Here is a 16,177-nt window from a genome sequence, read left to right as displayed (position 1 = left end):
AATAATAAAAATCCACTTGATTATATCAAGATGGTTCATAGTTGCACAATGCCATAATGCAATGTTTATGGTTTCATATGCTGCATAAAGGCAATAAATTGTGGCAACAAACTTTATATAACATAGAAGTCCAATTATAATTTTTTCCCCAAGTCAACCAGTAGGCATTTCCCAATGCCTAGAGGTTTGGCTAGAGAAGAATGGGCTTCCGTTCAATCCCAACAAAGGGCACCCAGAAGCAAGTCGCAACTATTAAGGGCCTTCATCCAGTTCAGCTTTTGAGCCAATAGCATCTGCTTCTGGATGATGAGACCCTAGTCATGAGAATACACCCATTACTATAGAATAGTATTACTGCAGAACAGGGAACCTTGGTCCTTTTATGACTTGTAGACTTCAACTCCCAGAATTCCTGAGCCAGCCAGAATGTTCTACATGGAGCTGCACTTGAAGAACATTCAAGAGTTGCAACTGGTTCAGAACACGGTGGTGCAAACAGTTCTGAGTGCTTCTGTACAAAATGCAGTGGCTTCCAATGAATTTCTAGATTGCAATTCAAAACCATCCATCAAGATGATGGTTAGTGTCTGCATGGCACAAAGCCAAAGTTACTTATAGGGACTTACTATGCCAGTTTGTTATCTTACCCCACCAGGAGTGACAATGTGGCCATGTTCCTGGTCTCTTCCTTTAAGCAATGTCATCTTCTGGGACTCAGGAGCAGCACTTTAGTATCTGCTTTGTAGACCAGCATTCCAACAGAGCAGAATGGCCCTGTTAGTCTTTCATAAGTGACTACAGACCTGTTTTTCTTCCCTCAGATATTTGAACCTGGTGTTAGGAGAGATTTGTTGGTTTGTTTATTGTTTATCAATTATAAGACAGAATGATCTATTTGGATCTCTGACATATGATATAGCAACTGACTGTTGCTGTAATTTCTTTTTTCATTGATTTGTTTTGCTGTTTTCTGGTATTAAGTTAGCACTCAGAATCACAGTATTGTAATGATATGGGTAGCTGTTTTGACCCCGCCGCTCGTCCCACACCAACACACACTCCGAGCCAAAGATAAGTTACGGCATTTAATTAACAGACAGACAGGTCCTTGGCATCAAACCCGCAGACAAGCTTGGGCAGCAATCCAGCACAGATAAGGCTTGGCAGCAATCCAGCCTACCAAGCTCACAATAATGTTATCTGACATTAATTCCTGCGTTGACTTCTGCTAGGGGGGCGTGTGCACAAGCAGTCTTTTTATAATCTGGAGAGGAGCCTAATGACCATTAGCTGAGTGCAATTACTTCCTGTACTTGCGCAACTGTTTCCTGATGCCTATTAGCTCTTCGGTGCCAGGCATCCAGGAACAACTCACTACTGGTGTCCGGATCACTCTCCCTTGTCTCCTCCCCACTGGTCCAAGGCTCAGGCGCCTCCTGGTGCCAACCAGCCTCTCTGCGCCCTGCTCAGAGTCGGAACCCTATCCAGGGTTCTCTACATCCTCCAGAGCCGACTCATAGGGCCCCTCGCTGTTGGAGTCAGGGTTCAGCAGATCAGGGTTGACTCAGCCTTCCATCCTTCCGAGGTGGGTAAAATGAGGACCCAGATTGTTGGGGGCAATATGCTGACTCTCTGTAAACCGCTTAGAGAGGCCTGAAAGGCCTATGAAGCGGTATATAAGTCTACTGCTATTATTGCTACTGCTATTGGAGTCTGGTGGCAGCTCCAACGGCTCCTGCTGGGCCACAACAGGTAGCCATATACATTGATTAAATAAACAAACAAATATTGGACCCAATGGTCGGAATTCAGAAATGGGAAAAGTGTGTAATCTTACACATCAATTACAAAAATAATTGACAATATTTTTGATTTGCTTCCCTCCTATGGTTTACTAGTCAAATTAGATTGAAGCAGCTTCCCTTTTTTCAGTTTTGATAGAGTTGATTATTTATTCCTTTTATTTTATTTAGCACCATTTGACACCAATTCTGGGAAATTCACAGGAATTCAAGGGATACTATATCCAGTTGCTTCCGATATTAAATTTAGAAGTGGCCATATCTTCTGGCTTCTCCCACTGTTTGTTATCTTAACATCAAAAGGAAAGAAATAAGCAGCTTTTACCCTTCATAGGGATAGCTGGTTGATTGCCTTCGGTTTTAAGGGATTCCTCCCTACCCATTCCTTCAGATCAGTTAAGAAAAACCCATGTGTATTATTTTCTATTTATTAATTTGCCATGATATCTCATCAGGACATTGCTTTTGTTTTCTTTTAATATATTTTCAGGTCTACCTTCAGGTGTCAATATCTGGCCATTCGTTTACATTGATTTCAATATTACTTTGCAGCAATATCAATATTAATGGCCTTTTCATTAACTTTACCTAATTGCGTACCCTGCTGTATTGAATTGGATTGCAATTTACACATTCTATTAGCCTGAAGATATATGCTAATCCAGTATATCTGATCAGTATCAAATTTGGAAAGACTGAAAGAGCCACAGAAGTAAAAAGGCCAGAGCCTTCCCTGAAAAGTTTATTATCAAAATAATGAGAAATGAGACAAGAAGGAAGAAAACAAACAGAAATGATAGCAAGTTAAGATAAATCAAGATAGGTATCTAAAACATGCTTGGAAATCCTGTTACATACCAAGTCACATTAAAAACATGTCTTTTTAAAACAAATGGATCTTAAATGAGTGTAATAATTTTTTTTCAGAAATATTCAACGCTAGAAAAAGCCCAAAAATTATAGGATGCAGATTGGTCATCATGTAATAACAGAACATATCATTGTAGAAATATTTACTTGTAAAAATTAAAGGCAGGAAAGCATAATCCAAGCCTATTTCTTTACAGCAAATTTACTAACTTTGAAGTGAATCAATTTCAAGCACATTTTTACATGTTTTGGCCTTTATAAGGACAATTAAAATTCTATCCTATTGGCTTTTCCCATCTTCTAATTATGTTATTGAGCCAAACTAAAATGTGTTTTGATCTAAAATGCATAGATTAGGGGCAGTTCAGTATTAAAATATGCTCTATAGAAAACTACAGCTCTACATTTTAATTAGTTAACTTGCAGCATCACAGTCCTATTTAAGCTTGTTTAATAAACTCACTTGGCTTGTTTATATAAACTAACACAACTTACATTTTGGAAACATTTCTATACTACTGATCACTAATTATAGATCCAGGATTTTGTACCATGCCTAATATCAATGGCCCTGTTACCCAACATTTTTATAGTATGAGGGATAACGTTTCAGTGCTATTTTCTGTAAGCTTTTTTACATTAACTCTTAGACTATGAATGAATGGCAATTCATTAAAAAAGGGCCTGATATTGCTCTTGTATACATCCTGCAGATCGGTACAGAAGGAAAAACTTGCAAACACATACACACACAAAGTCGGATATTTGCCAACCCCAGAACCTTGTCAAACTTACCCTTTGCTCATTAGCATGTAAAAATCCTACTAAGAACTTACTGTACTATATGCAGTGGCTGATCTCACCTCTACAGTACAAGAGATCTTAAAAAAAATACCACCAGATTGTCAGGGATGAGGGAGGGAGGGACTGAGTGAAAGCAACCCACGGTGTAAAAACATGCTTTCCACACACCGAACGGGATTGCTTCCACTGGAGGGCAAACTCTTACTCTTCCGTTTCTTCTTCTAGTTCTAGGCAAAACCTAAAAGCCCATGAAACTTAAGAACAACCTTTGTACGCGATCGCCTAAAAGCACCCAACGCCAGAAGACCCTCCTGGAAGGGTAGTAGTATCGTGCACCATTCACCTTGATGAGGAACGGCGGGCGGATTTTCCACAAGGCCACACCGAGATTCCCGAAATCTTATCGCGGATCCCCACCCCACCCCTGCCACCCTCCAGCTCTGCCAAGCCCGGTCGCGCACCGGCTGCCAAGGGCGATCTCAGGCTCTCCTCCCACTTTCTCCTCCCCTCGGCTCTGCGCCGTACCTCGCGTCCCACCCATCCTGCCCTTGTCCTCTCCGCTCGGGTACCTTCGGTGTGGCAGCTGGAAGAGAGGATGGTGTTCGGCGGTCGGAAGAGGTAAGGCAGGTAACGAGAAAAGCATTTCATCTTCTAGCGGCAAAGACGCATTTATGTAAAAGTAAGGGGTAAACAATCCTCCCGCTCCATGGGGCTGGGCAGGCAAGGCTACATGATGGATGCATTACGGAATCCCACCAATTGCTGAGCGAGCTAAGTCGCCACCTCTGTTGCCGGACCCCATTTTTGCCATCAGCCCCAGCGAGGACCGCCTCGGATTTCTGCAGGCGTCCAGCGCCAACTCTGAAGCCCCCTAGCAAGCAGGGCGAGGTTCCTCATTGGCTAAAGCGCCTCCGAGCAGGATTTGCTGACTAAGTCCCTCCGCTGGTAAATACACAAGAAGCAACGAGGGGACTTGCGTGCGATAATCCTGGAAAGCTCGCTCTCGGTGGGGAAGATCGGCTTCACTGCGCGGGCGTGCAAAATCCTTGGAAATTGCCACGACAAGTTTCAGGGCGCTGATTTTGGAACGAAGCGCGGACGACTCCGCCAGGCCGACTTCTTAGGACTGTCAACATCAAGGTTAGCATTGCATGTAAAGGGCAGACTTCCCGCAATGTCAGCTGGACTGGGCGCAACCTCAACTCAGAAACCGAAAAAGAGGAAAACTCTACAATTCAGGAAGGTCGCGCGTTAAAAGAAAATCGAGGACGATTTGTATTCTTATTACAGGATGCCTTTACTTTGAGGTGTCTTTTTGTTTCCGTGGTGGAGACATTCAATAGAAGCAAAAGACCAATGCCTGTTGTACCAAAACATGCCAATATTCATCTGTGCAAGGCTACTTTTTTTTAAAAAAAGTAGTTAGTTCAATTGAGTTTATTCCTTACAACGTGTGCATTGGGGAGGAGGATTATTTAGCACAATCTTTTCAATGTTGCCTTGGTTTTTTCCCCCCTTTCCTTTTGGCAGCAAAGCGCAAGGTATTTCAGAAGCATCTTTACTGTGGAATGCCTTTATTTCTTTCATCTTCATTCCAGGCTCATTAGTGAAACAGAGTTAAAAACATCAATGAATGTTTTTTTTAGCTGATTAGCATCCAAGGATAGTCATAAATACTCTATACACATTGTCCCAAAGGTGTTTTTTCAAGAAGCAATTGGACTTCCTGTTTTTTTCTTTGAAGATGGTTCGCTTCTCATCCAAGAAGCTTCTTCAGCTCAGAAGCTTCTTGGATGAAAAGTGAAACATCTTCAAAAAAAAGTCCAGTTGTCTCTTGAAAAAGCACCTTTGGCATAACCAGGATCTGGATGACTGAAAACCTTCATAGACATCTATATACGTTGCTACTCATTTCATGAGCTGACCCTGTAATGGCTGGGATTGGAGAGCTACTTCACCCTGGTCAGTTGCTATCTCTCTAAAAACCTGGTAATGATGGCTCTGTGCCAATGGACTGTCAGAATTACCATAGCAGCAATGCTAGAGATTTGGAATAGGTATCAGCAATGGGAGCAGTAAATTTCGGGCTGTATGTTTTCTTGATTTAAGGATGGGTTGATAGCACTTCTCAGTAGAGAAGAAAGTACCCGAGAAATAAATTACTAAGTTTATACTCTGGGAAAATGCCATAGAATTATAGGATAATAGTGCAATCATTTATTCATGTTTATTTTATTCAATTTCTATGGCAGCCTACCTCACTATGATGATTCTGGGTGACTAATAGCAGTTTAAAAAACTCAACAGCAAAGTCAAATGCATAAGTGGCATCCAAAGCAAAAACAAACAAACAAACAAACCAAGTAGCAATTAAAATAACCATCTCATAGACTTTGACAATCTGTTCCCCTTCTTCAAGGCATAAATGAAAGTCCAACAGAGTTGTGGCCATCTAGTTTATGGGAGAATGATGTTCCAACGGGCAGGTGACACAACAAAAAATGCCCACTTCTGGATTTTGCTAGATGATACACATTGATTGATGGGAGTCTTAAGGTGCCTCTTAGTGAGGATGGATAGAAACGATGAATAGCAATAGCAATAGCAGTTAGACTTATATACTGCTTCATAGGGCTTTCAGCCCTCTCTAAGCGGCTTACAGAGTCAGCATATTGCCCCCAACAACAATCCGGGTCCTCATTTTACCCACCTCGGAAGGATGGAAGGCTGAGTCAACCCTGAGCCGGTGAGATTTGAACAGCCGAACTGCCAAACTGCAGTCAGCTGAAGTAGCCTGCAGTGCTGCATTTAACCACTGCGCCATCTCAGCTCTGAAGGAGAGGCAGTTCTACAAATAACAGGCCCATGCCATGAAAGGATTCATAAGTGTCTTGAATTGGACCCAGAAGCCAACTAGTAACTAATTCAATTATTTACATTTTGTTAAGATTATAACCTTCCCATAGAGTTCTGTTTACATATGTACAGAAGCAAGTCCCATTCTCATAAGTGAATCATTATCTTAAATCCACACAGCATACTAAACTTTATGCCATGAATAATAATTTCATTGAAATGAAAAAATAGAATGTCTATCATCTATCTATAGCTTCTTGGATCAAGCTGCTAGGATGAGAGGTGAAACGCCTTCAAAGAAAAATCAGTAAGTCCAGTGGTCTCTTGAAAAAAGCACCTTTGGGACAACCATGACCTGGATGACTGAGAACTTCCATAGAAATCTATCTATCTAATAGACACTTTGAACATTTGTGCATGCAAAGGGACATATTTTTTTGTATCTCAAACCAGAGTTATTGGGTTTGAGAAGATTTTGCTGACATATCAGATACCAGAGACTAATCCAATAGCATCCCACGGGATAGCAACAAAATCAGTCTTGCTGTGTAATGAAATATGCAGTAGTGTAGGATTGTATTTTTGGTCCACAAAATATGAATTTATTGATTTAAATTAGCTCTCTTAAGCATTATCTAAATAGTCTCAATCCCTTTGGAACTATATATAATAGATAATTCCCATCTTTCTCCTGCGGTAAATTTTAAAACCACAGCCTGATAAACTAACAGAGTCTCATATTTAGTTTCTTGCCCGTAAATTTTTTAGGTTGAAATTTTAGTTTGTGCTCTCTAATTGCTTTCAGAGTTTGCAATGAAGAGGAAGAAAGGCAACCAAAAATATGCAGGCCTGACTTTAGTACCTACCCATACATTGCTTAGGGAGAAAAAACAGGAAGAATCTAATCTTTTTGCAGGGAATTACTTTTTCCACATATTGAGCGCTTTTATGAACTAAATTAAACAAGCATCAAACTTTAGTTTGATTTGTTCTCTTTATCTCATTATACTGTATATAGCCCAGGCACTGGACTGGAATGCAAGATGAACCCATATGGAGGGCCTTCATTATCTGTTTTTCATTGCAGAGGAGGAGGTGGGATGTACTTTTTATTTTTAATTCCATTCTTTGTCTTTCCATGCAATTGTAAGCCACCCAGCTTATGGGTCTGGGAATTGAGTAGGTCTCCAACTCTGAAGCAACAAGGACACAGTTTGGAGGGTCTGTTGCCTCTTAAGGTCTACATGGCATTGCAGCCCAAAGTATGTTCAATCAATTTTTATCTAGTGCTGCAGTTGCACTTCTTCCTAGATAGGTATGTGCTGGCTGTACTCCCTCATTTGGTCAATGGCAACACATCCCATGTCAGCTCGCCCTTAAAGATAATTTGGAAATGGCAACCATGTATGCAGCTACACTTACAGAGAACATTCTTCAGAGAACAGGTAGTATCAGTCCTAGCACAAGTGAATTGTGTTATTGATTAGGCTTCAAGATTTTTGTATAAGGTGTTTAAGGGTCTTATTGGCTAATCATTTTTATACATAATGAAGTGTACACCAGTATGTACCTATCCAACCGTTAACATTTTCAAATCAATGAGCTGAGCAATTTGCATTATGCTGGAAAAGAGAGAAGGCCTTCTTCAATGTGCTATCGTATTTTTGGGAATGCTCTTTCTCTTTGTGGCCAGGCTATTGCCAACATTATTTCAATTCAATTCAATTCAATTTATTAAATTTATATGCTGCCCTTTTCCCCGAAGGGGACTCAGGGCGGCACAACTCGAACCGGGGAGGGGAATACAGACAAAAAGATTTAAAAGCAACAAGATAACAATATAATTTAAAAACTCACAACAGTCATACCATTCGAGACGGGGGCAACAGCTTTTTAGCCCCAGGCCTGTCGGAACAACCAGGTTTTGAGGGCTTTGCGGAAGGCCTGGAGGGTGGTGAGGGTTTGAATCTCCACGGGGAGTTCGTTCCAAAGGGTCGGAGCAGCCACAGAGAAGGCTCTCCTCCGGATAGTCGCCAGTCGACACTGGCCGGCGGATGGGATTCGGAGGAGGCCTAATCTGTGGGATCTAATCTATTTATCTTTTGGTGTGTAGTATTTACCCTCTCATTTAGGTTCTAGCCCCATGGCCTTTACAATTTTACCTCTTAAATGCCTCTTAGTTAGTATCACAATAATTCATATGTGCTTTGAATTAATTTAGCATTTAATTTATTTGCTTTTAATGCTTATCGTGATTCCCAGCACTCAGAAGAATGTCATCAAACTAAAAATATACATAGCACATGGATTGCCTATGTTCATTATATCACAAATTCATAAAAACACTTTCAATTCAGTTTTATAGGTTGGAGAAATCACTAGAGAATGACATTGCTAGGATTAATTTATATTTGCATAAATAAATTTCTTTTTAAAAATATGCAAATTAAACAATGTAACCAAATAAACAATAAATAGTGTATAGGGATGTCATGTTTGGGGTAGGGTTGTGTTAGTTCCTGGTAGCTCCCTGCACAAGTCCTTGCTATATGTTGGCAACATTTTCTAAGGTTAAGTCCCTCAGCTGGTTTCATGCAGGTAAAACCTCATATAGACACAGCTAGTTCACATGGTCTGGTGCTTTAACCATTATACTCACCTGCTTTTTTCAGTTATTGATTATAACTTAAGGCCATCCTAACAGAAACTAGCACATGAAAAACAAAACGTTTTTATATTTGAATACTCACATTCAGAGGGGAACATTTCTCCTACCCAGATAATACTTTGAGATCTACAACCTATCATCATTGTTTATAACTGTTAATGAACCTACTAAAATTTCAGCTTTGCTTCTTGAGTGCTAATGATCTTTCACTCACCTGGAAATAAATTATTTTAAATCATTATATGGCGGTGCATTATTATATACAACGATCATTTGCTAAAGCTTTTCTAATTGACTACTAGAACCTCTTCCTATTGCTCAGAATTTTTTTAATAGCTTATATACCACCTTGAACAATCTTGAAGCATAGAAAAGCAAGTAATTGTATTGATGACAATGGAACTTATCCTAAAGTTAATTAACTGCAATTAACATGATTATCCTAAATAATACAAAGGGTGTCTCTCAGATATCTAACCTATGATTCCCAGTTCTAATTTCTCAAGGCTTTTATGATCTCCAGCATGGTTCTCAAGATACTTCAGATTCTAAAAATAATTGATAGTACTAGATTTTTTTTTTTTTAGATTTTATTTATTACTTATAGGCCGCCCTTTTCCCTGAGGGGACTCAGGGCGGCTTACAATTCATGGGAGGGGGAGTGCAAGACAAAACATAAGACAATACGTGAGTAAAAAAATAAAAACAATAAAACACAACTTTCATTCAACATTCGGGTGGGGCGGATTAGAATCTTTATCCCCAGGCCTGACGGGATAGCCAGATCTTAAGGGCTGTGCGGAAGGTCTGGACGGTAGCGAGGGTGCGAATCTCCACGGGGAGATTGTTCCAAAGGGTCGGAGCTGCTACTGAGAAGGCTCTCCTCCGCGTAGTCGCCAGTCGGCACTGACTGGCGGATGGAACTCGGAGGAGGCCTAATCTGTGCGATCTAATAGGTCGAAGGGAGGTAATTGGCAGGAGGCGGTCTCTCAAGTATCACTATTAATACCAACTTAGGAAGCTGGTGTAAATCACAATACTATTACATGCAACACCCTCAAAATTTCAGAAGAATAATTATAAAAATGTGATGAAGTTGTCTGATATCATCAGCATTTTAAAGATAATAGAAGTAAAACTCTAACATTCTAAGACTTCCTCAACAAACAAATAGAGTCGGTACCAGGCCCTTAGTGAGCACGATGGCCCCTTTCTTCCCTTTCCTTGTTTCCCTCTGAATTTGTTTTCTTTGCCATCATTGTCTTTTTGTCTTATGCAATTTTTGTGTTTTGTCCTGTTCTCTGTTTTCAAATGTTTTAAACCTCTCAAGGTTTGCTGAGTAAATGCCATGTTGGAAGGACCTTCGGAGACAGAGGGACAGCCACACACGAGAAAACTGGCATGTAAAAGATGGCTCAGTCCACAGAAGGGGGGAGAGAGTGGGAAATATTTAAATAAGGACCCTCCCTAGTTTTCCAGAGAGTAAAAGGAAAAGAGGGGAGAAATAATTGTAGTTTTTCAAGATTCTGTCAGTGTAACCTTACAATAAAGAAAGTGTTGTTGGTGATGTATCTTGTTTGGACTATTTCCCAGGGATAACACGCTGGGAGTCAGATAGCAAAAAAGTAAAGGTTCCCCTCGCACATATGTCTTATCATTCCCGACTCTAGGGGGTGGTGCTCATCTCCATTTCAAAGCCAAAGAGCCAGCACTGTCTCCGTGATCATGTGGCCGGCATGACTAAATGCCAAAGACGCACGGAACACTGTTACCTTCCCACCAAAGTGGTCCCTATTTTTCTACTTGCATTTTTACATGCTTTTAAATTGCTAGGTTGGCAGAAGCTGGGACAAGTAATAGGAGCTCACTCTGTTATGCTGTGCTAGGGATTTGAACCACCGAACTGCCAACCTTTCTGATTGACAAATTCAATGTCTTAACGACTGAGCCACCGTGTCCCAGTCAGGTAGCATAAAATGTAATAAATTATTATTGTTCCAAATCCCTGTCTTCATCCCCTGTGAATTGAAGCCTATATTCTGTTTTACTCAGAAAACAGCAATATTAATAGCAAAATGCAAGAATTCATACGGGAATTCATATGTAGAATTTAAAACCACTTTTTTTTTTGATGGATTAATTAATGGAACCGAAATGCTATAGTGAAAAATCAGCTTTTCTAAATGAACAGTTCAATGTGAGGAATTTAGGCTGTTAGAGATCCCTAATATCTCAAATTATTTAAAATGTTTTACCAGATTGCAGAATTAGATTTTTTTTTAAAAAATTATAGAATATATTTCATTGGTTTTTTAAAAAAAACAGGTTAAAAGTTGCATAATTTTATGCTCAGTGCAAATTCTTATATCTTATCAACAGAAAGTATATTAGGTTAAAAGATAATGGTAACCCAATTTCATTTATTTCACAGGTGTTATTAAATCAGCTCAACAAAATAAAATCAAGAATTGTACAGCTTGACATTTGAGCACTTTTAAAAAAGACTTCGCCTTTCACATATCAAGGGCTTCCCTTTTCTCATATCAAAATTCAGTAAAATGTATGCAGCACAACAATTAACGAGGTCTTCATAGAGATCAGAACAAATTATTCAACTCTTTCCTTTTCAAAAACAGAGCGGGGGAGACATTCTGCCTTAATGATTAATGCACTGAATCATGATTCTGAATAAAAGCTGTGAGAACAGAAAGGTTTATGGTATTCACATTTTAGACCTTTAAAAAGCCCTTAAAAATCATCACATGGGTGCTGTTTCAGGTTACACCATCAACTCTTGAACAGAAACAAAACCATGATTGCATAAACAATTAGCCAAAGAAAATACTTTTTTGCTGATTCCAAGAACAAATGAAAAAATAAACTCACCTTCTATGACCCCGGTGTCAATAGTTCCTTTCACTTGACTGAAGCACCACAATATATCTTGCATGAGGTTCTCAAGTCCTGCAATTAGGCAGATTCCCCCATTAAATATAAATGTACAGTATGTTAAATAAACAAGTTGCTTCTAAATAGTTATTTTTTTAAAAAAAAGTGAACATGTGATAGATCTAAAAGAACTAAATGTTGATCTGAAGAGAATTCAAATTATGTTCCCTCACCTGGAATCATCCTGCAACGGAAAACGATAACTTAGCTCCTCGGAAAAGTAGCAACATTACGCCCACGTTGTGAATTGCTTCTCTGTCCGCTTTGTGAGGCTGTTTCAAAAACGGTGCAATTGGAGTCAGCTACCAAGGCTTCGCTGGCAGTGAGGAGTCAGACCAGCAGTCACATTCTTTATCATAGCTTCTCTTCATTAGAATACTAACGCATACACAATCACATCTGTTTGGGTCTCTCAGCACTCTTAAAAGGGTGACAAAATATCATTATTCTGTTCTGAATTTATAACTGAATTCTTTTCATAACATTAAAATGAGTTAAAAGGATTATCTCCTCATTTTCTTCTTTGTCCCGGTTTTCTCTCATTTTCTTCTCCAACTTATTGTGTCAAATATGAGTGGGGTAGGAACTTTACTCTAACTTATTTTCAGGCATAAACTGCATACCTTCAGCTAATCGGGATCAAGCTGGATAGTGCTACCCTACTGAGTATAATGTGCAAATGCCAAAATATAAAAAAGAGCACACTTCAACTAGGAGCAGAAAAAAGTAGAGGCACACTCATGCCTTGGCACCTCTCTAACACATCCAAATAATCAGGGAATGATATCCAAATAAAAATGCACTAAAGTCATTTTAGACTCTAAGCTTATTCCCGCTATATTATTTAAAGTGTTTTTTGCTACATTTATTTCAAAGGATGGAAAACAATTCTGGTGAATTTGAAGAGGAGTGAGGAGCTGCATCCAAAACCCTGGGCAGGTATCATCACTTGGTTTAGAAAAGACGTCCTAGCAATTACTGGATCCCTAACGGAAAGGGACAAATAATTAGAAAAGTTCTAGTGCGGGGTGGGTGGGTGGGTGGGAGAATTGAAAGAAATAGAAAAGAAATCTTGACAAAAGGCAAGTGACTGGATGTTATCATTGATGACTTAAGCATTTACTGTAAAGCAATCATAGTGAAAAAATAGCATCAAGTTATGAAGAAGTTGGAAGCAACTGAATGACCACATACAACAAAGCAATTACTAAGGATCTTATGTGTTGTCCAAAGTATATACCATTAGAAAAGGACCAGGTAAAATCTAAAGTTGTGTCCATTTATAGAGATATGTGTTATTTATTTTACCCTTACATGTTCCCTAGTCATGGCACAAACATGACCCAGTAATTGCTTTTATATGACATGGCCTAATGATGTTGCCCTAATTGCTAGCTAATAGCTGGAGACAACTTAGAATCATTGTTAGCTTGTCCTATTTTAGTAGCATACTTTCTCCTCTTCCAATTTTTTTTTAGTGTGGCTGTTGCATGTTTCACCAACAGCAGGCTTCATGATGCACTCAGTAGCTGAAATCTGCCCAGTTCCTATTGGAGAGTTTAGACTTCCTTTTCCTGTGGCTGCAGCTTTGCAAGGTTCCTTATTCTGGGGTGTTGTTGTTGTTGTTGTTATGTTAATCTTTGGTCAGATTCACAGCCTTTGGGGCTGTTTGGTAGCTCAACAGCTCGAGTCCTAACCAAGGACTTAGGAATTGTTAAGGTAACGTCGGATGATATAAGCTGTTCCAAGTAGGGTGGTTTTTTGTAGAATCAGAATGTTCAAGTCTGATAAATTTAGATTTTCCAAATAGCGAGGTAGCTCTTTAGGTATTGCTCCAAGGGCTTCAATTACAATTGGGACAACACACGATTTCTTTTTCCACAGTCGCTCAACTTCAATTTGCAAGTCCCAGTACTTTGTGATTTTTTTCTTGCTGTTTATCTTCAATTCGTGCATCTCCAGGTATTGCAATGTCAATGAACCATACTTTTTTCAATGACATTTCGCTTCTTATTGAAGAAGCTTCTTTAGCTCTGACTAGATGGTGGGGAATGGATGGATATATACTCCTTGCATAATTCATTCCACTCCCCAACATTCAGTCAGAGCTGAAGAAGATTCTTGGAGGAGAAATGAAACATCTTCAAAGAAAAACAAAGTTCAATTGCATCCTGAAAAAGCACCTTTGGGACAACCATACCTGGATGACTGAGAATCTCTATAGACATCCCCCTTTGAGCCATTTTTTGACAGCTGGCTAAACGCGTTGTCTGAACAGCAGCTCAAGAAAGTCAACTAAGATGCATGAAAAGTCCAGTTTGATTGGACTTTAATTCTGTGTCCCTTCAGTAAATTAATAATATTTTATTGATTGATTTATTACATTTATTTTCCACCCATTTAGTTTTGAAGCTATTCATATATGATCTTGTATCTTGTCAAAGATTTGGTAGACACACCATGATGACATATTTTGTGATAACTTTTTATTTTTTATTTTTTTAGAGAGTACATTTTTGTTAGCTACAGTCCCATTCATCTGATATATTAAGTATTTGTCTCAAGAGATATAATGTTCGGAGAAAGAAAATAAAGATGGCTATCCTTCAGCAAAGGAATTCTGAAAATTCATTATATCTAGTAACAATCACCTAGGATCCATTAAAAGATTTAACACTGTTCCCTGTGTTAAGGTTTCTTATTATTGATGATTAATCAGTGGGCAAATTTCAAGTCTTCCATCTCAAGGCTGTGAAAAGAATATCCCAAAGTCTATTGGGTCAAAAGTATGAGAGGAAAATGCTTAGGATTTAAATCTAATATAAAGATATGGCTGGATTTCTGTAATTTCCAGTATTCTTTATTCCTCTGAGTTTACAGAGTTTCTGCTGGGTTTGCTGCTAGTGGTGGGTTTCAAAAATTTTTTAGAACCTATTCTGTAGGTGTGGCCTGTTTTGTGCGAATGGCTTGGCGGTCATGTGACTGGGTGGGAGTGGCTTGGCGGTCGTGTGACCAGGTGGACATGGCCAACTTGGAAAATGTGGTAAAATTCACTTAAAAATGCTCTTGCTTGGCAACCAAAATTTTGGGCTCAATTGTGGTCATAAATTCTCTTCTTTTTCTTTCTTTCTTTTTTTTCTTCTTTCTTTCTTTCTTTTTCTTTCTTTCTTTTCTTCTTTCTTTCTTCTTTCTTCTTTTCTTTCTTTCTTTCTTTCCTTCCTTCCTTCCTTTTGTCTCTCCTGTTTCCTTTCTTTCTTTCCTTCTATCGTCTCTCAATCTCTCCCACTTTCTTTTTGTTTCTTTTTCTTTCTTCCTTTCTTTTTCATTCTTTCTCTCTTTCTTTCTCTCTTTTTCACTTTTTCTCTTTGTCTCTTTCTCTCTCTCTCTTCCTCCATTCCTTCCTTCCTCCTTCCTTCCGTGTATATCTCTCCCCCTTCCTTCCTTCCTTCCTTCCTTCCTTCCTCTCTTACTTTCTTTTTTTCTCTCATTCTCCCACCTCTCTCTCTCACACACATCCCTTCCCATTAATTTCGTAGATATATTCTATGAACTAAAACTGGTGCCCAATAAATCTTATGATCACGGCATTCTGTGTCCTACAAGCCAATTCACAGAGCTCCCAATTCAGCCTCTTACCGTTCTGGGGTTAACCGAATATGGGTTAGTCATCCTGTTATCTCTTGGCCTTGGTTCCCGCCTTTTTAGAAAAAGGCAGAGGGCTAATTTCAAATGGCCTTTTTTCCTTTTGCTGAAGCCAGATTTCTCTGCCGCTCAGTGGGTTACCTGGTGGGTGTCCGAAGGTGTTGGGTACACCACGGAAGGCATGCACATCATGCACACATGCACACACACAATGTTTGCCTCAATGCAAGGCGCATGTGTAAGGGGAACTGGATCAGCTGGGAGGCAAAAAATATGCCTCTGTTTCTCTGCTGCCAGGGCTCGCAGAAGAAGAAGGTGGGGATGATGGCCACCACTGCTGCTCTGCGGCCTACCAGCTGCAGCCCTGCCTGCCCTGCTTAGTTGGGTGGCTGGTCAGGAAAGCGGTGAGGGGGAGAGCACCGGCCATCATCCCCGCCTCCTTCCTCTGCGAGCTGTGGCAGTGGAGAAACAGAGGCTAATTTTTGCCAGCCTCCCAGCTGATCCAGTGCCCCTTACATATGTGCAATGTGTGTGAGAAGGGGAGCAGCACACGCCACGTGAGCTTGTCCAATCCTCGCCTCTTGTT

General features: G+C 39.8%; 1 protein-coding gene across 2 annotated transcripts in view; it reads right to left on the bottom strand.

Annotated features, from left to right (window-relative positions):
- PPP2R2B (protein phosphatase 2 regulatory subunit Bbeta) overlaps positions 1 to 11,950 on the bottom strand; it is a 264,160-nt gene extending 252,210 nt beyond the window's left edge. Inside the window, exon 1 of one of the 2 annotated variants that reach the window (XM_032210843.1) lies at positions 11,887 to 11,950. In XM_032210843.1, coding sequence (XP_032066734.1) covers positions 11,887 to 11,950 — 64 coding nt within the window. Of the gene's footprint in view, positions 1 to 4,045; positions 4,125 to 11,886 lie in introns of those variants that run through there. The other variant, XM_032210841.1, reaches the window with a different exon arrangement.
- Positions 11,951 to 16,177: the final 4,227 nt, after the last annotated feature.

Source organism: Thamnophis elegans, chromosome 2 (genome assembly GCF_009769535.1).
Source record: "Thamnophis elegans isolate rThaEle1 chromosome 2, rThaEle1.pri, whole genome shotgun sequence".
NCBI classification, from domain to species: Eukaryota; Metazoa; Chordata; class Lepidosauria; order Squamata; family Colubridae; genus Thamnophis; species Thamnophis elegans.
The sequence above is the reverse complement of the archived record's forward strand: the minus strand, read 5'-3'. Positions and strand labels throughout refer to the sequence as shown.